At 40.0% G+C, this 23,599-nt stretch overlaps 1 protein-coding gene across 2 annotated transcripts; it reads left to right on the top strand.

The window, feature by feature from the left end:
- Nucleotides 1-1,447: 1,447 nt before the first annotated feature.
- Nucleotides 1,448-21,112, top strand: CCDC34 (coiled-coil domain containing 34). 2 transcript variants are annotated; one of them, XM_042882712.1, is made up of 7 exons: nt 1,448-1,710; nt 3,455-3,587; nt 5,425-5,532; nt 15,085-15,243; nt 16,420-16,561; nt 18,005-18,115; nt 21,009-21,112. In XM_042882712.1, the coding sequence occupies exons 1-7, from the start codon at nt 1,505-1,507 to the stop codon at nt 21,017-21,019; spliced, it is 870 nt and encodes a 289-aa protein (XP_042738646.1). In that variant the 5' UTR covers nt 1,448-1,504; the 3' UTR covers nt 21,020-21,112. The 2 variants fall into 2 exon arrangements, with proteins under 2 accessions (XP_042738646.1, XP_042738645.1); XM_042882711.1 differs by lacking the exon at nt 21,009-21,112 and having other exon boundaries at nt 1,451-1,710; nt 18,005-18,474.
- The last annotated feature ends 2,487 nt before the right edge of the window (nt 21,113-23,599 follow it).

The raw sequence follows: 23,599 nt of genomic DNA, 5'->3' as shown, positions 1-23,599 counted from the left end.
GTCATTGAACAGACCCAACTTGTAGGTCTATGAGTATGGGTTTACTCTGAATTTAACTCCCTCTTGCTATATAGCTTAAAGCATGCAGTCTGTGATGGTGTAAATTTGGTTAGCTCTGAAAGACTGAGCTTAGGTTTTTGTCACTTCTGAGGTGAGCACTTTTGGCAGGTTTTTCACAACAGTAACAGCTGTAGGGGCATGTGGGTGTGTGCACACGTGTGTGTATACATGTGGATGCTTACATATGTATTCATTCTCTACATCGTTTGTGGCAACTTTTGTTCTTCGTCATGTCAGCTTGGGTTTAGGCTTTAGTAATAACCATATTTAATTATTGCCATGGCAGATGGATTTTATCATAGAATCATAGAATGGCCTGGGTTGAAAGGGACCTCAGAGATCATCTAGTTTCAAACCCCTTGCTATGTGCAGGTTGCCAACCAGCAGACCGGGCTGCCCAGAGCCACATCCAGCCTGGCCTTGAATGCCTGCAGGGATGGGGCATCCACAGCCTCCTTGGGCAACCTGTTCCACTGCCTCACCGCCCTCTGTGTCAAAAACTTCCTCCTAATATCCAACCTAAACCTCCCCTGTCTCACTTTAAAACCATTCCCCCTTGTCCTGTCATTACCAACCCATGTAAACAGCCATTCCCCCTCCTGTTTATATGCTCCCTTCAAGTACTGGAAGGCCACAACGAGGTCTCCCCGGAGCCTTCTCCAAGCTGAATTTCTGGTGTTTCAGTAACTTTAATTGCCCAGAAAATGAATTGGCTTTCGTAAGATATACTGAAATTATCTTGGTCTGCAGCTTGTTGACATACTTGACGTTTTCATGCCTGTCACAATGTGAAGCTTTGCTCATGCTGTTTGCTTAGCAGGGCATCAAACAGCTTTAGTTTAGTATGTACAGGGACACGTGCTGTATGGATATAGATACAGGTCGTTTGTATGTTGCAAAGCTTGACAGGTTGCATACTGTACTTGGTGTTGTATGATCTGAAAAGCAAGCCAACAAAATGCTTGTAACTTTACTCAGCCTGATGCTTGGTTTCTAGTGATACTTTTGTCTCCAGTGCTTGAATAGTTTTGTTACTCTGACTGGTGTCACCAGTTGTCTATTAGAGACTGTAGCTAAAGAGACTTGAACCTATTGGGTGGTGATCAGCTCTATGATCTACTTATAAGTGCTTAAAGTTCCTTCAACACCAAGAATATGGATTTGCTGCTTAGTGATGCAGTCAGTGTTACAGGGCTGCTTAGATCACAGTCTGCCGGGGTTATTTTTGCGTTTTTCTACCCGCTCGAGTGGAGGGGATTGTCCCCTCAGCTCTGCCTTGTGGGGCCCCATCTGAGCGCTGTCTCCACAACGCGCATGCGCGGGGCGGTGCCGCTTGCCGGTCTCCATGGCGGCGGCGCAGTGGCCGCCGGGAGCTGCGCTGTGGTGAAGCCTTGCGGTGCTGCGCGGGAGCGTGTAAGAGCTTCCCTCCGAGCCGTCGGCCGCCATGAGGAGGGCCGCGCCGCCGCCGTCCTTCAGCAGCTCGGAGGGCGAAGAGCCGCTCAGCCCTTCCAGCTGCTCCTTCCCCTCTTCCCGGCGCGGCTTCCGCGAGGAGGAGGAGGGGGACGAGGAGGAGGAGGAGGAGGAGGAGGAGGAGGAGGAGGAGAGGCCCGGTTCGCTCTCGAATACGGCCTCCCGTTGGGGAGTGAGCAGGTCGGTGGGGCGGGGGAAGGAGAGCTCGTCTCTGAGATGAGCAGTGAGGGAAGGCGGGACACTGAGCTTCGCCTTGTTTCTTGAAAGAAGAGCTATACATCCAAGAGAAATCTGGAGAACAGTGAGAAACCTCGGGTTGAAGCAGCCTGTCAGCCTGCTTGCAGTCTTTCCTCTTCTTTTACACCTTTTAAGCTGAAGGAGGGAAAATTTAGATTGGACGCCAGGATAGTTCTTTACAGAGAGAGCGGAACAGGCCTGGTCCAGTTCTGGATCTCACAGCTGGCAGCTCTGCCTGTGGCAGGGGGTTGGAGCTTGGTGATCCTTGGTGATCCTTCTAACCCAAGTCATTCTATGGCTCTCTGATCCTAATGGGTGCCCACCAGATGTTCATCTAGTAGCTACCCCGTGTAACTGCCAAGATTGCAGGTACAATAATAACAGCCATTTCTTACACAGCCACTCCTCCACTGTATCTCAAAGAGTTGGTGTGTGGTGGTGGTCTCTTGAAATTACGTAAATGTCTGCCTCCGGCTAACTTGTAACATGGGAAAATTAGCATTTGTAGAAGAGAAGAGCTGAAATTGAGGCCTTGTGTAATGGTCATAATTTCAGTATAGATCAGTATTATGTCAGGTGGTGTGACTTCAGTGACTTGTATGTGGATTCTGCTCATCAAACTTCAGTACTGCACCAAACTCATCTGAACCAATTTAAGATACTTGTATTTAAATACAAATGTATGCTTGAGAGTGCACTACTTTATCAAGTCTGTTATTTTAATTACTCTGATGAAGGCTATGAATATGCTGGGGTCCTAGCAGGGGATGCTACGAAATTCAGGTTTTGTGTGGATCATAACACATCACAGCAGGTGGACAGCTCTGTGCAAGGAGTTCTAGGCCTGCAACGCTCTTCTCTGCAGGTTGTCTATGTGTGTTCTGTGTGCAAGACTTTATATATGTTTTATTTTTAAACGTACGCATAGAAGATTAATTTCAGGAGCATTATGTAATATGCTTGTTTGGGTGCCTCTTTCATAGCTTAAGTTAAGCAAGCAGAGTTGCTCCCTGTAGTGAAGTGTGTAGGCAGGTGTTTCTGGAGTGCATGTGTTCATATAAAATATTAACATGAAGTCTGATCTCATTGTTTTGTTGTTAAGAAAAAATTCTTGTAAGAGAGAGAAGAGCTTAAAGAAATCTTCTGGCATGTTTTCAATTAAAGCCTACTGTACTCTCTTGCTTAGGAGGGAGTACAGGTACAGAATATTGTAAAATATATTTCTGGCCTGGAGGTAGGATCGCTGCATTACTCATGAGTAAAGTTATGAGTGAGTTATGCAAAGTGTTCTGCTAAATGTCTTACCTTGTATAATATCACTAAGTGTGCACAAGCCGTATTTTTTAAGGTTTATTTCCTTTGAGCCTCCCAGTGACAGAAATGCTTCCATGTTTCTGATGTTGGATTTGATTAGTTCATAGAAGGTAACGTTTGAACCTCTTCCACAGTATGGAACAGAAAGAAAAGTTACAAGCTAGAACTTGGTAACTAGAATGCAAGGGGGATGGTGAGGAACACAAGAAGAATGCTGTTTACCATCCTGGAGGTTACTACACAACTGGAAGAATAATGTAATTTTTGCTACAATAGAGAGAAATGTGGATTTTTTGAGACAACAAAACTGGATGGGCTTTCAGTCAGAGTTCTGACAGATAACATTCCTGTACGTTTCTCATTTTTCACTCAGGAAGGATGATGACTCTGAAATAACAGAAGCAAATGAGCGCTCGCCTTTGAAAGATCGTCTTTCACCATGGGAAGAATGGTTCATTGGAAAAGAGAAGGAACTACGTGCCCACTTACAAGCTAGAGCTGCAGAGGTGAATGTATCTTAGCTTGACATAAAATCTAGTAGCAAATAGCAAGCATCAAATGCCAGGATTTTATTTTCTGTTGGTTTTAGAAAAGCTAGCCATGACAGGGTGTGTGCTGGGTGTAAGCACTGCATGCTGCTTGGTTGTACATGAGACACAGTGTTGTTACCCACTCAGTGGGTAATTGCACAACTGCTTGGTGTCGTTTCCCAGGCTGTGCTGCTCTACCCCAGGATTTCTTTCCCTCCTTCCATCTTTTGTCCCGCTTGCAAACCAGCAGTTCTTGAATGCTGAGACTGGGGCAGAAGTAAGTGAGAGCGCCCTATCTTCTTGTGATTAATATATTTGTTGTTGCAGTTGATTGAATGATACTATTGTTGAAAGTCAAATTGGAAGAACTGGGTAGTGGTTAGAATAATCGCATCAAAGGTAGATATTTTCTCACTTAAGTTACTGATTTACCATTTGACCTTGAACAGCAGCCTCACTTTTCTGTGATTCATTTAATCTGTAAAGTGTATGTATCGTATATGGGTTGCCTCAGGCTCTTTCTGTAACTCCCAACACTGGAAGGTCTTAAAACAGTGTTTTAGAGGTCAGTGTAACACCAAAATAACACTGAACTTGAGCAATATTTTCTGATCTGTTTGTATTGTCTACACAGTTCACATCTTTCCTTTTAGATTCTAGTTTTGCAACTGTCCCCCTGTTTTGATTTCGAAGCATGAAAAAAAAAGCCATTCTGCTGTCATACAGCAAATAGGTTTGTTTAAGGACTTCTCATATGGTCTTGATGTATTACATTATCTTCATCATGATTTTTCTTATTGATTCATTTCCTCAAAGAGTCATAAGTAATTGTGTATTTACTGTGTCTTACAAAGATGATATACTTCAGAATTTCTTCTGTTGCATTTAAAATATGGATCTTATTCTGAAACTCGGTGAAATCCTTAAAAATTTTGGTTTCTTTAAACTTGGCCTTAAGCCCTAATGTTCCTGTAGTTTTGGTGTTAAATGTCACAGATCAATACATCGCTTAGCTTTGATGCCTTCCTAAATACAGAGTAGTAAATCATCTAAACTTTAAGTATTGCAGAAAAGTAGTAATACCACTTGAGATCCCATTGAGTGATGTTTAAATGAGCCAAGGAACGATTTCTGTTGAAGTAATTCTGGAGCCCAACAAAAATATCTGTTTCTAGTTCACAGAATCACAGAATGGCCAGGGTTGGAAGGGACCTCAAGGATCACGAATCTCCAACCCCCCCCCTGCCACATGCAGGGCCATCAACCTCCCCATTTCATAGCAGCCCAGGCTGCCCAGGGCCCCATCCAACCTGGCTTTGAACACCTCCAGGGATGGACGGGGCATCACAGCCTCTCTGGGCAGCTGTTCCCGCACCTCACCTCTCTCATAGCAAAGAACTTCCCCCTGGCATCCAACCTCAATCTTCCCTCCCTCAACTTCAAACCATTTCCCCTTGTCCTGCTGTTATCTACCCTTTCCAAGAGCTGACTCCCCCCCTGTTTGTAGGCTCCCTTTAGGTACTGAAGGCTGCAATGAGGTCACCCTGCAGCCTTCTTTTCTCCAGGCTGAATAAGCCCAGCTCCCTCAGCCTGCCTTCGTACTGTAAAAGTTCTACATTTCCATTGGTTATATTTCATAATGTTTCTGTGTTAACTGTCATTCATTTTTTGCAAAATCTTGAAGTGTTCCAAATGTAATGCTTAATAATAATTTTTTTTTAACTTCAGCACTGTTTCCAGTATTGAGCATGCTGGTATATGTGGTCATGACATGTTAAAGATGTGTGCTTTTTTTTTGTTTTTTTTTGATTAGGAGATGAATATACAACTTGAGAAAATGAAGGAAAAGGAAGAATTTGAGAGACGGAAAAGGACAGCTGAAAAGAAGCTCAGAGAATGGATGGAAAAAAAAAGAGAAGAGGTAAATTATATGTCATCTGCCAGTATGCTGGCACATGTTGTGCTTAAGTAAACCTGAGTGCCGTTTATTTAGACTGTTTGGACAGCCATGTTTTTAGTTTGCTGAAAGAAAGTCTGTTTCAACTGAAAATTACAAAAACATGCTCACACAGTTAACCAATTTTTCAAGACTGATTTTTTTTTTGTAATCTTTTTTTCCCAAAGACATTTGTTTTCTGAATAGTCAGGTAACTGATAGCTGTCTCACATCTTGTGCAGCAGCCTGCTAATTACAGCTGGGGTTCTGATCTTTGGTGTACCCTAAGCTTTCTGGCTTCCTAGGTTCAACGCCTTAGCATATTGATTATAGTCTCCAACTTAACTGCAGTGCCTTGTACACCAAACAGAGCCAGGAAAAGGATTCAGTTAAATACCATTGTGGGACAGGAAAATAGTATGGTGGAGTTGAGAGAGATAATTGAGGTGTGAGGCCAGATTCAGGATATTATGGGTAGCCCACAGCTTGCAACTGGGAATTTCTTCATTTAAAAAGTCATTTCACAATGGGATCAGGCAATCCTTTTCAGCTCTCTGGAGAGGATGCCAAAATCCCATGTCAGAAGCAGCCAGAATGCTGATCTCAAGAGGACACTGTACAGCTCTCTGTAATACAAACACTGTGTGTCCTGAGTGGTAAAAATAGAAAAGTTGGGGAGATTTGGTTTTGTTTAGCCCCTGGTAATTCATGGGCATATTTGCTCACTGTCTTATGGTCTGTAGCAATTCCAATTTCTTACTGTTCCGTACTGCTGGTTCTCAGTAAAATCAGAGGAAAGTTTCCCAACAGCAGTGCTTTGGCTAGGTATCAAGGCCTAATTTAGTCTAGGACCCCTGGAAAAACTGGTGTTTGAACCTAGCTCCCTAATTTCTCCTAGCTTCATTGCTGACTGGATGATCAGCATAACCTTGAACCACAGCAATCCTGATTTAAGCATTTGCTGTGATGAGGAAGGGGACCTTCCTTACTGAAGTATTCAGCAAAAAGCATAGGATTGATCATTCAGCACAGTGACATTTTCCCCTTCTAAAACAGAAATTAACAGCTTCCTGCAACTATTCATTGGCTTGAACGAGTGTGATTACATGTTACAATGGTTCACTTCACAGCTCAAAACTGAATATTCTCTTTGGGTGTCCGTCTATCTCAGTCAGCTTCTGTACATCTCTACCTCTTTATGCACTCCCTGTAACTTTGTGGGTTTACTGGTTAACTTCTTCCTTTCTGTTGGCAGTGGGATGAGCAGGTCTTTTTGATGGCAGCATCAGCTCAGAGAACAGCAGGGGGGAAGAAAGTATTTGTGTTTGGACTTGTACGTGTTATGTTTTGGAAGCTTATGGTCATTCTTAGGCCACGTCCCAAGCACTTACCAATAGTAATCTGTTTTTCATTTCAATCAGATGATTCATTGGCTTGTCTTTTCTGTAAACCACTCTCAAAGCAAGAAAAAACTGATTTTCAAGGCTTAGCTCTCTCTAGAGTTTTAACATTTCTGCAGCATATTCTTCTGCAGTGCAAGTCTTCGCAAGATTGCCTGTGGATAACACTTACTGAATGATAAGTATGTCAATTCAGTGGCTAAATCTGTGTTTGTGACAGATTTCATGTGAAGTTTGAGGTTGGATTCATGAATACTTGCTATGATTTTTCTCAGAAAATATAATTGCATGTGCAAAAGGTCTCTATTTCCTCCTGTTAGCTTGAGAAGGTGCTCCTTGAGGACAAAACTCAGTTTTCTTCACTAAAATAACTATTAAGCACTCACCCTGTTTGTATCCTGTTGGTGATTCTCACCTCTTTGTAGAGAATACAGAAAGTGCTTCACAAGAGATGATCCTCTCAGGGATGTTACCTTTGTGATCTCTGCAAATCTGAATCCTTCCCCTTTGCTGAGTACTGTACTGATGAAGGCAGTGAGGGATGCTTGAGTGTAAGTGAAACTTTTCCCTTCATCTTGAGCACAAAGTCTTTCAGCAGCTCCAGGACGCTGCTGGAAAAATCTTTATAAGGCAGATCCATGCCAGAATATTTGTGTGGGCCTGGAAGAATTCTGCTCTTTTTCTATGTATCAAGCCAGTAGCACTTGGTTACGTGGCAGTGTCAGTTGTAGGGCTCTGACTGTTCCATAGAGTCCATTAGCTTCAAGTTAGGAAGAAGTACTTGAGGACAGTATTTATTTAATGTCATCACATGTGATGTGAGATTTGCATGCTTCCAGTCGCTTTGCATACCTAGTTTTTGCAAATCAAGGTATGGTCACCATTTAATAAACTTCGGTGCGTGTAAGTTTTTGTGATTTCAAAGGTTGAGAGTGAACTGTCAGAGAACGTTCTAAGCTGTGAAACGTGTATGGAAGTACAAAGGAATTTTGCAGCTCACGAGGAAGGAGAAACTTAGTAAAAATCAGCTGTCAGGTGCTATTGTGGTTCTAATAATGCCTTCAAAATTTACAAATCATTAAGATACTAGACCTCTGCTGGGCAAAAATAATTTTACTTTCTCTGTCTCTGAAGGTTGAGTCACTTGTGGGCAGACAGTAAATTGTCTGGTTTGTTCTGTTTTAGATGTAATAGAGCTCTGTGTTACAAGTCACAGCAATATTGGTCAAAATATTTTAACTCTGAAGGTATCTCCAGGCATGGATTTAGATTCCACAAGAAAATTTGAAACCAACACTCAAATCTTTTTCTTCATTACTGTTAGGTTTACGGATAAAAAATGAGCTGTGTATGATTACAAGTGCTGGAAAAGCAAAGCTGTCCAACGTCACGTTTTCATTGTTAAAGTAGCCTTATTTTGAAATGGATTTGACTGGTGCACAGAACTGCACTTTGAGCAAAGCCATTAGAATGTATCTTAATGTTTCTGATACGTTCAAATGATTGCTTGATTGCTAATTGCTGTCGTTAGACTCCTGTTCAGTAACGAGCTCTTTGCAGACAACTTACAGCTGAACTGTGAAGTTTAAAAATAAAGGAATTGACATCCTCCAATCCCCCGGTCATCATACGTCTAAAGTTTGAATAGACATTGAAAACTAACTGCTGGCTCATTCCTTTAGGTTAGAATCAGTGGCTGTGAAAGCTTGTTTTCTTCATGTCTGTTCATTCTCATGCTTTTTTTTTTTTTTTTTTGACTTCACTCTTGGAATCTTCTCTCTCGTGGTTGAGGAGCAGTACACAGAACTCATTGGTTTATAAAACCTTTGTCCTTCCAGGCTCCCTTTCTTCTTTACTCTACATCCTCTTCCAGATATTTCTGAAAAGAACTGAGGGTGGTTTTGATTATGGACTTCTATACAGTCTCACACTAAATGTTCTTCATGTAAACAGGGTCCCAGCCTCTCCTGTTATAATTCTAAGCATAATCTGGGTTTAAGGTTTCAAGACTGCTGTGCTTACAAGTCCATATATGAAGAACCCCAGTTACACAGACCAACTCCTGTTGTTCTGCCCTATTTGTTGAATAGGAAGCTTGTAGTTAACAGTAGCAAAGTTTCTTCTTTACCTAACTGTTGATCCACAGATGTGAATCTCTTTGGTTCCTATCAACAGCTGTGGGATTGAATGCTTAAATTAGGTACATTTAAGTAGTGATATAGTGATTAATTGCTATCAAATCAGAGTACCAGCTGCTTTGAGAAATGCATCGTGGATGCACGGACTGTGAAACGTCTGTAAAAATAACGTGACCATTTAATTCCTTAGAGTGTTATGTTATAAATTCCTTATAGAAACCTCTTGTGAATTCATGCAGGATAAAGTAGTTAGATTAAAGGTAAGGACTGACAACAGCAGTTTTTGATTAAACACTTAAGTTGACACGGATGCAGTTCTTTTCACTGTCTACACTCTGTTTAATGTGTTTTCCAATTCTGTGAAATCCACCTTTATTAGCTGCTGAACTACTTCATTTTTTATAATGTTGGTAGAATATAAACTTAGAAATATCAAGATAAATCAGTTTGTGTACATACTTAGGTGTATGTATAGGAACTTCCATTATATACTGTTGGCTAGCCCTGGTAGGCAGCCAAGCACCACACAGCTGTTCTCTCACTTTCCTCTGTATCTTCCAGTGCAACAGCAAGATGGGGAAGAGAGCTGGAAGAGTATAGCAAGAAAGCTCAGGAGTTGAGATAAAAAGTGTTTAATAGGTGTGAAGCAAAAGCTTCATGTGCAAGCAAAGCGAAATGAGGAATTAATTTACTGCTTTCTAAGTGCAGGCAGACATCTAGCCATTGCCAGGAAAGCAGGGCTTCGTTGTGCCTAAAGGTTATTTAGAAAACAAACGCTGTAATTCCAAATGTCTCCCTCCCTCTCCTGCTCCTTCCTCCTAGCTTTCACTGCTGAGCATGACATCATGTAATATGGAATATCACTTTGGTCAGGTTGGGTCAACTGTCCTGGCTGCATCTCCTCCCAGCTTTGTGAGAACCCCCAGCCTTCTTGCTGGTTGGACAGCATGAGAAACAGAAAGCCTTGAGACTGTTCAGTCCTATAGAAAATGCTGGTGTGTTACCAACATCGTTTTGGTCACAAATCCAAGACAGAACCATATAAGCCACTATGAAGAAAATTTAATGCCAGCCCAAACCTGTATGTGTATGTAATACACATTTGTAAGAGTAACTGGAATCTCAAAAGCAGAATGTTTGCATCCAAACAGCTGTAATTCTCTAACTCATCTTGTTAATATCCTTTAACTTGCATGTAATACATTGTTATATGAATGTGGTATCCAGCAAAGCTGAGAGAGTAAGGAGTAAAATTACACACCTTGCACTGAAATAAAAAAAAATCTGCTCCCAACATTAATTTGACTAACATCTCAAATGTGTTGTTGTTGATAAGAGAACAAGACATTGCAAAAAAGATGTTACTCTTAGAATTTTTATGGCCAGATTTTTTATTCCTCTTTGATTTCTTTCAGCAAGACTTCCTTGCTGAAAATCACCACCATCATGTGAAAAATTACAGGATGGGAGAATTTGCTGTTGCTGGTTTTTCATTGAAAAAAACATCTTTTTATCATTTATTTTGCTTTTGGCTGACGGTCCTTTTAAGGAAGAAGCAATAGGAAATATGGAAGTTGGAACCATCACGCAATGAAATAATGAATGGCAATATTCTTGGACACAACTTCTCTTTCTTGATATGCTGTATGATTCCTTACAGAAGAGAGACTCGCATCACAACCCTTTTTCCAAAGACTGCTGAATGCATGTTACCTCTCACCATTGTTAATACAGCATACGGACTGTTCAGCAGTTCCAGCATGACTTTCAAGCTAGAAAGTCGTGCTCATGCTGCCTTTCTTCCAGTTAATGAATATTTCATTATATTTATGAGGGAGTGATATTTCTAAGCATCTAAACCCAGAATGTGGAATACATTACAAAATAGTTTTTTTTTTTAATACAGTGTTTGATGTCTCTTCACATTGCATTTATGTTTGAGGTTGTGCAAGGCCAATCTATATAACTTTAGATTGTACCCGAATCTTATTTGTGTAAGGCTTACTTTTAGATTTCTGTAGTAGAATGAACCAATTTCTCACATTTAGTGTCAAAATTAATTGTGGGTAGTCTTGCAGAGCTTGAATTCAGAGTGACAGATGATTAAAATGAGAGTGATTGTGTTTTGTGGCAGCTTTCATGGAGTCTGCGTTCTTCTGAAGACCTTGAGAATATTCATGGACCACGTACACTAAGACTTTCTGCTTGCCACTTGTTTAAATACCCACATGGTAATTCTTTACAGAAACACAGTTCAGGAGAACGATGCTCTGTCTTAGAACTCTCTGACTTCTAGACTGTAGTCAAGTCCACATTGACTGTGTGAACATTGTTGTAAACCTGCCTGTTGGTAGTGCTGTATCACTGACTTCCTTTCTCTCCTCTTGTGTTTTTTTGCTTGCCAGTTCTGGAGAGGTTATAGACGTATTTATGTGAGCCAGGGTTGGTGACTGAGCTGTGTAATAGGATTAAATTGAAAAGATAATAACAATTGGCTGAAAGACCCCTGTTTCTGAAGTTGTTAAATGCAACTGACATTCCAGATTGCTGTGAAGATATGCAAGGAAATTTGCAGATATGTTCTGATGCTGACAGTGTGGTCTTTTCCTATATTCCATCAATCGTTCAGTATCAAATGATGCTGGCATACAGAAACAAAGATGTCAGAACTGTGCAATAGGGTCATCGGGCACGTCTGAAAGGAAAAACATGTCATATTTGTGGAGTAGAAAACAGGAAAACAGTTGCTGTGAGAAGGATCTAAAAAAATTGAAACAGCATAAATTTCTGGAAATCTTTCTGTTTACAAAATCATGACATGGGTTTGGGTTGGAAGGGACCTTTAAGGATTGCCCCCCCTGCCATGAGACTGTATACAGAAAATGCAGAATATAAAGCAGCTCTGCAGTTGATCCTTTTTTGCAGCCTCTCGGTCAATTATTAATATGAAAATTCAGGAGTGTATGTTTTATTAATTTTCTTCCAGCTGGAATGTTGTCTCTGTTTCAGTGTAATTGGGTTCATTTTCTGCCTTAGAAATTCTTTTTGGCAGAAGGCAGTAAGTAAGGCTAAGTGAAGTGTGATGCCTCATGACATTTAAAATTTCTTTGACAAGTCTCAACACATACATAGGTCTGATTTTTTATTTTTTATTTTTTTTTCTTGAAAGCTTAGTAGTTCTGCTGATGAGACACTGGTTTGATAGTGACTCAGTAAGGCACACACTGCCCACTGAGTCACCAGGGCTGCTTTGTGCCATGGCTGGGTTTGTTCTGGGTGCGGGGTTTCCAAGTACTGACCCAGCCCAGTCTTTATTAGGTTCCGAGACCTGATAGGATCGCAGCCCATAGCAGTGAACCTTCAGGCCAGATTTGTATCCTTTCTGCTTAATAATGTGATTGGGTGGAGTGGCAGGAGAACAGGCTATTCCTGCAATAAGTAATGGGATGTTTTACAATCAATACCTTAACTTATGTAACGTGTGTAATCATATTCTAGAGTATATGTCAACTGGCTGGTGGTTTAGTGAATAATAGGTATGTCTGTTTGGAACACAAGATCAAAGAGAATTTTTTTCTTATATCAACGCCACACATAAGCAAATTATATAATTTCCCTTCCCCTGACATATGTGGAAGCAGTGTGAAGGACGGATTGAAGGACATCGTGTGCATTAACATGCACATTCCTAGCCTTTTCGATAGACTTGGATAAGAACAAGAAGTGAGAATGGGGGGAAGCTGGGAAGGCTGGAGTTGACAGGAGCTTGACGCAGACCAGATTATTAAAGCAGCTGGGAATGTGATGTAAACCACCTTTCTGAAGGAGTTGTTTTGTGCTAGAGAGAAAAAGGAAGCGCTTCTGATTTATTTGCAGAATAATTTCTGGGCAGCTGTGGAGTCTGCAATTCTGTAGGGCCCCTCCCAGTCCTTGCAATTCCTTATTGGAAGTAAAACTTCAGCAATAGCTTTGGCTTTCATGGTCGTATGCATGGCATGTTGTTGTTCACATAGGGACTTACTTAACTTTGGGGCAGCACAAATAGTAGCTAATACAGTCCCCCACAAAATCCTTCTTTCCAAATTGAAAATATATGGATTTTGTGGGCGGGCTGTTCAGTGAATGAGGAACTGGTTGGAAAATTATACCCAGAGAGCAGTGGTCCGTGACTCAACATCTGGATGGGTATCATTGACAAATGGTGTCCCTTAGGGGTCAGAACTGGGACTGATGCTCTTTAACATATTTCTCAATGAACGTCCATTGGTATCATGTGCACCCTCAGCAAATTTGTGGATGACACCAAGCTGTGTGTTGTGGTCTACGCTCTTGAGGAATGGGATGCCATCCATTCCTCATCCAGAGAGACCTAGACAGGCAGAGCAGTGGGCCCAGGTGTAGCTCATGACGTACAGCAAAGCCTAGTATTGGGTCTTGCATCTGGGTCATGGCAACCCCACTATCAGTACAAGCTGAGGCATGGAAGGATAGAGCACAGCCCTACCAAAAAAGACCTGGGGGTACTGGTGGATGGGAAGCTGGTCTCAAGGCAGCAGTATGACCTCAAAGCCCAGAAAGCCAACCGTATCCTAGGCTGCATCAAAAACAGGGTGAGGGAGCCAGTCCTGCCCATCACTTTGCCTGGTGTCATTGCAGTTCTGTGACAGGGGGCACAGGCCCAAAGAGAAACAGCAACCACCAAAGTGTTAACCATTTATGGCAGGGCAAGGCACTGCTGGGCTGGAGCCTCAGGAGAGAAAGGGGGGGGGAGGGGGGCAAGGAAGGGTAAGGAGATAGTAGGGCTGGTGCTGTTCAGCCTGGAGAAGAGAAGGCTCTGGACAGTCATGAGAGAGGATTTTCAGTATCTAAAGTGGGGCTGTGAGAAAGGAGGAGCTGGACTCTTTAGCAAGGTCTGTTGTGATAGGATAAGGGGAAATAGTTTCAGACTAAATGAGGGGAGAAGTAAATTTGATATAAGAAAAAGGTTTTTACAGTAAGGGTAAGGAGGCACTGGAACAGGTTGCTTGGAGAGGTGAAGGATGCCCCATCGTTGTGGGCATTCAGGGTCAGTCTGGAGGGGGCTCTGAGCACCTGATGGAGCTATAGGTCCCCTTGTTTATTGCAGGGGAGTTGGACTGGATGACCTTTAAAGGCCTCTTCCAACTCAAAACGATTGTATGATTCTGGCTAAGCTCATTTAAAGTATTGTAATTAAGAATTCATTATCTAAGAAGCTTCCCTACCCTCCTAAAAGCTTTTTTATTCGGCAGTTCTTTTCTATGAATGCAAAATTTTTGATCTCAAATCTTCTGTTTCTCCTCCATGTCACATGTATAGTTTGTCTAGTATAGATTTTTGTGTGCGTATGCAGATTCTCCAGAGCTAAGTGAGCTAAGATGTGGTAGTACTGAACCAGTAGAATCCCAGGCATTTCTGAAAGGCTACAGGGTAGAGCGGTGAGGGGTACTGTTAGTCTTCATGTGACTATGCTTCCTTCAGTATGTGCTCGTTAGCTTAGAGAATGGCTCTCAAAATGCTGTGTGCCATTATATTCACATACTTGGGAAAGACACAGAAGTGATAAACCTGTGTGTATCTTATCTGACAGAGCTCATGTGCGTGGCAGTGACTCAGAAGGGTGCAGACTGACTTCCATTTAGAACCATGGTTTGCTCTAGTTTAATTGAAAAGCAGACTTCTTAATCTACAACATGCTCATCAAGAATTGCAGCATAGATATCTTTTCCAGAAATACTGAAAAGCATTGGAAGTCTTTTAAAAAAGATGTCTAAATAGATAATCATCAGAGTAAGCATAATAGTACAGAGAGTCTGAAAGGAAATTTTTATCATGTCTTGTGTCTAGCGATGAGTGGGTTTCGTTTTCAGGGTTGTGATAATTTTATTTGTAATTATGTAATAGAAGCATTCCTCGAAATAACTGCCCATCGAAATATATTGCATTATTAACATTCTTCCTCTTTGATCTTTTTCGTCTAGGAAAAGAGGGAAAGAGAACGAAAATTGAGCAAAGAAATGGCAGAGAAAGCCACAAAGGAACTAGAAAAAATGCAGTTACAAGAAAAGGCTGAAGTGAAGTATAATGAATGGTTAAAGAAGAAGAGAGCTGAAGAGTCAGAAAAGAGGAAGAAAGAGAAGGTATTCGTCAGTTAATTATGTATTTGAATGGCTTTACCTAACATATTAAGTGTAGTGCTTGATTAAATTAATTGGAATTTATCAGATGGAGTGATGTATGTTAAGAATAGTTTCAAAAGTTATACTGTTGATGTGTTGAAGTGTGGTCAGCAAAGGAAGATGCACATTAAATGCATATTTGTTACTAGTTCTATTGCAAAGCCAAGCAAACCCTCTGCAATGGTGATGTGAGAAGAGAAACAGAAATAGGAACCACAAACTGTATCTCTATTTCTCAACCCCAGCAGAAAATAGGCATCCTTCTAGTCATTTTTCTCTCAGTACCACTACTATCTTGATTGTTAAACGTGTTTCAAATTAGAAGTATTTTTTCTCTCTATTTCTCTATACCAGTCTGATGCTGGGAGTCGTAATTTTAATGTTAACTCAGATTGAATAATTAACCTGCCATTTATTTTTATAGTGTGCTCTAGAAGACCCCTTACATGTTGTAAGCTTCCTAAAACACAGACATTGGGGTCCTAGGGCAAATTACATATAGATGTTACATACTGGTAATTCTTGTGCCTGAAAATGAGTGGGCAACTACAGTTATTATGCTTAAAGTTGATTGATTGTAATTAAATTTAATTAATGGTACAGTTTTATTTTTCTATTGAATTTGTATGACGCTACTGTTAAGTGTGAGGGGGATTGTGGTTAGAAGAATTTGTCCATGTTCCTGCTGTAATTGTAGCTGTCGTTCTTAATGTGCAAAAAAGATTCGTATTTCTTAAGTGTATATACTAATTCCTTTGGATTATCTTTAAAAATACTCTAAGTTGTTTCAGACCAATTTAGAGGCCTCAAGGACTTAATTTTGTAGACTTTCCTAATTTCTCATACAACTGGAACACACTTAACTGTTCTATACTGGTTGTGTTCATGTCCTGTTTAAACCAATTCTGTGTCTCTGTTGGGTGTCTAAAAAGCACAACACAAGGAACTTGAAACCAAAGTAAACTGGAGTCTTAAGAGAGATTTAAACCAATATTCATTCCCTTTACTCCTCTCTTTGTTAATGTAAGTTCGTGTAAGTCATGCTCACAGTAATTAAACTTGATTTAAATCCAATTGCAGTGCCTGTAAAAACATACCGACATGCTTTGTAGGCATCTTACGTTATTCTGTTTTCAGGAAAAAGAAAAAGAAAGGCAGGCTGAGCTGCAAAAGAAGAAAGAGAGAGCAGAGAAGATCTTTAATGAATGGCTACGTAATGCTAGAAATAAACCACGCCCTGTATTAAATGGTTATGGCTTTCCACATGGGAAGTCTGCAGGTTTGTACTCTTACCGTGCATATGCAATGACTTTAGGAGGAAAAGAATGCTACTTGAGAATAATGTGGTATACCAAATTATAATTGATTTTGATCTCGTTAAGTTCCTTATCAGGCTAATTACTGGTTCCTGTGAAGCATATCAGCTGTGATGACGTTGTTGTAAAATTAGTATTTGTGTGTCAGGAAACGTGTGCCCTCTTGTTGCACCAGAATCCGTGTTAGAAAAGGGGCAGTTTTTGAGATGCAGAGATTAATAAAGGTCTGGCAGAAGTTCTGCTTGAAAAGGGTTACGTGGGACTTAACTTCGATGCTGAGTGACAGTTTCCATTTAGCTTTGCAATTGCTTCACACCTCCTCACATCTGCTGTCATATTCTTTTTTCACTCTGAGGGGAAGTGTGAAAGAGAATGCTGATGATGGTGTGGAGATTTGAGAGTCTTAGTTATTATGTTTTGTTTGTAATTCTACGTGATACAAAAGCTGAAGAGCAGTAAGAAGTAGTATTTTGTATTACATTTCAGTTGATTAGATGTCCTTTAAAAAAAAACAAAATAGGCTTTACTTTCATCTTTATTTTTTCATAGAATCAAATCATTATTATTATTTGTGTTTGTGACAGAAAGTATTATAGGACCTAGATCCTAGATTTTGAATGCTTAAGAAAATCCATGTAGCAGATGAGCAACCAGTTGCTCTTTTGCTTACATCTGCTTGTAGATGGTGATACGCTTTGCTTTCATGTTTTGCATTTGTAGCTCATTACTTCCTGACAGCTGCAAACACTTAAGTATTTCATTTTTTTTTAAGAAGTATTTCTGTGCTCAGTAGTGTTCATGCAATAGAATGTGTCATAGACTTTGTTTTACTCAACCTCGTGATGTGTGCACTGGAATTTCACTACAGACAAGTGACTGACAGAACAACGTGTTCCTTCTGCAGTGTTTTAGGCTTTCTTACACTGGTCTAAGTCCCCGAGGCTAATAATTAACAAACAATTAAATTGTGGGAAACTTACATGTTTTTCTCCTCGGTAAAATGAAGAGTTGTAGTTAAGCAAAGATGGAAAAAATATGTATATTTTATATATGTGGTGACAGGAAGTAATATTTATAAATGCTTTGAAGTGATGTGATGTAGCCAGTTCACACACACATGCATCTTTTAAGCATACAAAAGACTGAGCATTTTGAATGTTGCATAGAATTCAACCTGCTTTTTTTTTTTTAATACAGATGAGGAATACACCAGTCATTGGTAATAGGGGGTGGAAGATTTATCACTTTGAATCATTTGAATTGTCACATGCATTTACTGTATTCCTCTGAAGACATTAGAACTGTATGCATTATAAAGCCCATTGAGTACATATTAATTTTAAGTTACTTAAAACTTACTTAAGTTACTTAATAACTTTAAGTTATTTATTTTCTAAACATTTTAGGGCGTCCTGATGGGAATTCATATCCAGCTCCAGCATATTGCAACCCCATTCCTTGGAAACCAGTACACATTCCTCCTCCAAAGGAAGAAAGTGCTCTTACCATGAAGAACAGTAAGAGATCTGTATCTTGTCGGTCACATAAGTTTTCACCTACAGTAATATATAAACCCAAGAACAACCTTTGTGTACAATCCTCTCATAGAAAGTAGTTACAGCACAGAAAGCAAAGTCTTTCTTATGAGCTTGAGAGAGCTGGAACATAAGTGTAAAGTTATACGTACAAACTTGTCTCCTTTTTTTGTTGTTGTTGTGACCAGGTTTTGTATTTGAAGGTGACTGACTGATCACATTGTTAAGGGCTTTTGTGTATTGATTTCAATGTGTTTTTCTTTTTTTAAAGTGACATTTAGCAATTTTAATGGAACTGTACTTCAATATCAATAAAGCATACGGGATTGTTGCTGTCCTCATTTTTTTTGTCATCGAAAGGCTTATTTTGTGCAGTTGATTTTGATTTTGGGCAACAGTATAACTGCGTTATTTTAGCAATTCTAATTATAACAAACTTTGAAACAGTTACTGGCTTTATTACAAGAAACTTGAGGCCTCTGTGCAGCTACAGAACAGTGATGACATTGGGACCACAGAAATATATTCCGAAAGCTTACATTGCTGGAGCACTGCAATGGATTCACTTTTAGGACAGAAAGGATGGGCCAACAAGGAGAGAGCTGCAGCAACAACTCATGAAGCTTTGCCTAAGGACTGATGATTAGCCAGATGAGACCTTATGAGTTAGGATTAAAGGGAGACCAAGGTGTGTGGATCCTGCTGTGGACATCTGCTACAGACTTTGGCCACCATGAAATCTGCTGGAAGGGCAATACAGCAGAGAAAAAGCGACTAAGGGAGCTTCTGGAGGGTATTGATGACTTCCTTGCCCAGTTGACATAGAGAAGCTCGTTTACAGGAGTCTAGGTTGAAAGAAATCTCCCAAGATCATCTGACCGAGCCCCCTCTTGAAAGAGAGCCTTGAAATGCATTATCAGATGTCCTGTCAATCTCAATCTTGTAAATTTTCAGTGAGTAAGACTCCACCACTTCTCTGGGCAACTTTTTCCTGATGTTTAGTTGTTCTCTTGGTGATTTCTTTTTCTTACATGCAGATGCAAGTTACTCTGGAGCAACCTGTGTCCATTCTCTCTCCTTGTTACCATGTGGTGAAGAGATTATCTTCTCTGTGGCTATCTTTTAGATGTTGGAATATAGATTAAATCTCCACTGAGCCTTCTCTTTGCGAGGCTGAGTGAGCACTGTTTCTTCAAATATTCTTCATATGCCACCTTCCAAGTCTCTAACTATGATACATGAAACAATTGGGAAGTAAAAAGTGCAGGAGTTATATAGACTTGATCATCAAACAAAGAGTGTGAAATCTGATGAAGTCACAGTCTTTGTTGTTTTGATCCTCATCTTTGGAGGAGAAAAAAAGAAAAAGCCCTAACCTGCTGTACCTAATAACATTCTTATCCTTTTATAAGATCTAACTGCTTTTTTTATATAGTCTTGCCTAGTTTTACTTTGACTTTTAAGCGCTCCATAATTGGACAGTTGGCACTACAAATGATGGCTGCAATCCAGTCTGAGCATTGTGGGATTTTCTTAAATTTCACTGTCTTCCTGGAAAAGGATTATTGTTTGTGATTTGCTGTTTCAACTGAATGCATAGAAGTTCAAGGGACCCGATGGGTCAAATTAGACAAATTAGAAAGCTGGGAAATCATCAACTGCATGAAGGGTCCAATTCTTCAGCTGAGAAGGGACAGCCTTGGTTATACATACAGACTTATGAGGAGTGCCTGAAGTCCCTTAGTTTGTTCAGCTCAGAGAAGAGGAGGTTGAAGGGAGACATCATAGCCTACAGCTTCTTCGGGAGAGGCCGGATCTGATCTCCCCTCTCTGATGACCTACAATAGAACCCAAGGGACTGGCGTGGATTAGGTTGGACATCAGGAAAAGGTTCTTCACTGAGAGAGTGATAAGGGTGCTGGAACAGCCTCTTTGGAGAAGTGGGTGTAGCATTGAGCTTGGCAGAATTCATGAAGCAGCTGGGCAGCACACTTAGACATACAGTCTCATTTTTGGGGGGTCATGTTTGGAGGCAGGAGTTGGACTCAACGATCCTTACGGATCCCTTCTCACTTGGGATATTCTGTTATTCTATGAACGTACTTAAGAGCACATGGATCATGACGTACCAATTTTGATAACTGAATAGACAATGAGAACCTTTGTATTTCTTAGAAATGTTTCTCACTGGATCTCTGAGCTTGGTGTCTGCCTAAAGTTATCTGTGTAACTGAGAATAATAACCTTCTGTTAGCACATAGTGTAAGGACGTGATGCTCTTCTGAGAAATGGCAAGCTTCAAGCAGTCAGAGTTGTAGATTAGAGTGCAATTATCCTTGCGTAGAGAAAGCTTCTATTGTGAAGGAGATGGAGGCTCTCAGCCAGCAGCCCTGTATGTTTAGTTCTCAGTGACATAGTACAAAAATGGGAATCAGGTAAGCCTGATTCACCACTGGTAAAAACTCAGACTTTGTTCAATAGACCGGTATCTAAGAGCTTTAACTGCTTCTGTGTAGGCTTGTATTTTAACACCATGCCATGTGTTAATGAATATATAGATTGGTTCAGCATGTACTGTGGGTGCATGGGCTGATCTAACGCGATTCACTTCGACTGTCTCTTAAGATATTTAGTCCGTGGTGGGTCTGTTCATTTTTTCCTGTCACAATGTCTGAATAAAGTGTAAAATATTCATGAATATATAATATACAGTATAGGTGATCGTTATATTAGTTGTTGAATGTCTGCTAAGAGTTCATGAGTTTCTGCAGTCTAGTATTTGTCATAGGGCAAACAGTTAAAAATACATGTATAAATAGAAATTAGTCCTTTTATGCTGTATTTATTTACCAAGTTATTTTCCTATTTTTTCTAGTCTCTAAGTGAAACAAAGACTCCTCATGCAGCTATCAAGAAAGGCAGCAAGATCTCAGAAGGTCACTTCCATTACTTACTACAGCGTTCCCTTAATCTTGTTTGTAGGTTACTGTCATATTCTTAAGTATGTAAAACTGCAGGTTGCTTTTTCTAAGGCAAAAAATTAAGCTTAATTGTTCATGCACTCCTGTGTATCTATTTAACTTGACTATAAAAAGAGAAATTTGGACACCACAAAATATGTGGAGTGTCATAATTCTGTAAATTAGGAGTATAGGGGCTTTGCAGAAATCTCTGTAATATCATCAGGATGTAGAACTCTGTCTAGCTTTCTCTATAAGCATCTATGCTGAATGGGTTATGAAACCAGTGGATGAGTGTATTAGTTGTCAGTCTTTTGAGCTGACCTTCCCATGTGGAGTTTTGTGAATAAGAAGTTGGGCAATATTGTAAGCTACCTGATGTTTATCAGTGCTCAGATGAAGAGATAGCATTTTACCATGACGTAAGTAATGAATTTTAGATTAATTGATGAAGATTTCTTAGGACACTGATTTGGAGAAGCTCTGCATTGTCATGCTAATATCTTCTGTGGCAGTCTTTCTGAAATAGCAGATGGCCACCAGTACCAGTGAAATAATGCTGTAACAACTAACGATAGCATCTATTTGATGTAAAGTGGCCTATCGTGAATATAGGCGTTGGTAGTATTTGTAACAGGTTTTGTTAACAGATTTTGACAGCATCTCTGACTATTCTGCTGTAACACATAGTTGACAAGCATTCTTTTGGCTTGTATAGTAACAGATAGCTACTTAAAAGAGCTTTCTACACTGAATTAAAGAGAGTGGACTTTCAGGATTTCATGTCCTCACCCAAGTAGAAGAATCTTAAACACATATTTGGTTCAGGAATATGGATATATTAGTAATAACTGACGCCTGGTAGTTTTCTTTCAGATGACTCGGCCAAAATAATTCAGCTGAATACTTACTGGAATTCTAGTTTAGAGATTTTAGAAAATACTAAGAAATATCTAAAGCTGTTGTTCTTTTTCTTTCTCATCCTTAGGTGGTATTATTTTTTCTCCGCCAATTTTCCTCTGGAAAGGTTTGTCCTGCCTCCAAATAAAACATGCTGTTTCATTCAGGAGAGAGATCTGTAAGTGGACTTGTAACGCCCAAAATACCAACTTTAAAATGAGACCCTTGCTGTACCTCATCCATAGCATCATAAATACTATTCTGTCCTAATTAGATTACAAATAAGGCTAAGGCAAGATAGCTCATGAATGTACATACTGGCTTTGATTCAGTCAACATAACGTTTTTGCTGAGCAAGGAAGAGAAGTATTGTTTGGATTTTTTCCAGCAGTTTATCAACCACAAAGCCAAATGTCCTGGCCTTGTACCCTGATTTAAGACCGTATCAGACTATTACAGAAGGCTGTAAGTTCGTGCTGTTGTGGCAGGTAATTAGTTTATCCCTTTCTCAGGCATTAGAGAGATAAGATCTTAACACTTTGAAGCTTTAAGCAGCATTCTGTATTCTCTTAAATTCTCTCCCAGATTTCTCAACTTGTGAAATTTCACAGTAAAAGTTGCAGGATCTATAATTGCTCATTAGAAACAACCCCAGATCTTTTATGTTGGTGTGCATGCCACTGAAATAATAGGAGTCTCGAGCTTACCTTATTTTCATTCACTCGTTTTTTGTGGATCTTTTGTTTCTAAGACTTCATTGACCACTTCCAAATCTGTGTGTCCTAGGATGCACAATCGTTTCTCACCTCAGTCTCTTAGTAACAAATAGAATACCACATTCAGCCTTACTGTGGAGGATTGTATCTCCTACAAGACTTGTCTGTTTTTTGAAAATTGCTGTGTAGGTGCTCCATAGAACAGCGTGACTTCCTAGTAATTGACAGTGGATCCCCAGAGATGTTTCAGGGCTGAAAGTCTACAGGCAGTAAAGTGGATCACAGGCAGACAGAGGAAAAAAATATGGTTAGTAAGAGATCACTATTATTGTAGAAAGCATTGTGTTCTTAGAAAATAGTCCCATTAATGTGACATAATAAAAGTTCCAACACGCTGTTGGAATTCTTGTTACTAATTCTGCTGGGTAGCTGGAGTTTCATATTAACCAGATAATGCTTCAAATTCTAATAATGACTTTGCAAGTGTCATGTTTAATTCTAAAATTGATTTCTTAACTTGCTGTTTTGGAATCCAGTTGCAAGAGCAGTCAGTGCTCCTGTTATCTTTTTCACAGGAAGATTTTTGTGAGTAAATATGGAAGTTTCTGTGCTTTGTGGTTGTGGTCAAAAGGTGAGTGTTCCAGACTCTTGTCCCCTGGGCAACACGATGAACTTTGTTTAAACTCAGTAATGAAAAGGAAATCTGAGCACCCCTGATCTAGTAAAGCTTATAAACACTTGATTAACTTGAAAGGTGCTTAAGAGATCATTGATAAAGCAGGGCTGAAGCTGTCGTGCATTCTGTTTCATATGTAAGGTTATGCCCTTGTTTTACAATGAGTTATAGCAATTTCTAAAGCTAGTTATGGGCATAAAATATTGCAAAATTA

Source organism: Lagopus leucura, unplaced genomic scaffold, assembly GCF_019238085.1.
Source record: "Lagopus leucura isolate 7727_CA_CO unplaced genomic scaffold, USGS_WTPT01 Super-Scaffold_100035, whole genome shotgun sequence".
Taxonomy (NCBI): Eukaryota; Metazoa; Chordata; class Aves; order Galliformes; family Phasianidae; genus Lagopus; species Lagopus leucura.
The sequence above is the reverse complement of the archived record's forward strand: the minus strand, read 5'-3'. Positions and strand labels throughout refer to the sequence as shown.

Excerpts from the sequence above, each read along its gene's own strand:
- CCDC34 (XM_042882711.1), top strand. The coding sequence starts at position 1,505 with ATGAGGAGGGCCGCGCCGCCGCCGTCCTTCAGCAGCTCGGAGGGCGAA. Across the intron at positions 3,588-5,424 it reads TACAAGCTAGAGCTGCAGAG|GAGATGAATATACAACTTGA; the intron begins GTGAATGTATCT and ends TTTTTTGATTAG. Across the intron at positions 5,533-15,084 it reads TGGAAAAAAAAAGAGAAGAG|GAAAAGAGGGAAAGAGAACG; the intron begins GTAAATTATATG and ends TTTTTCGTCTAG.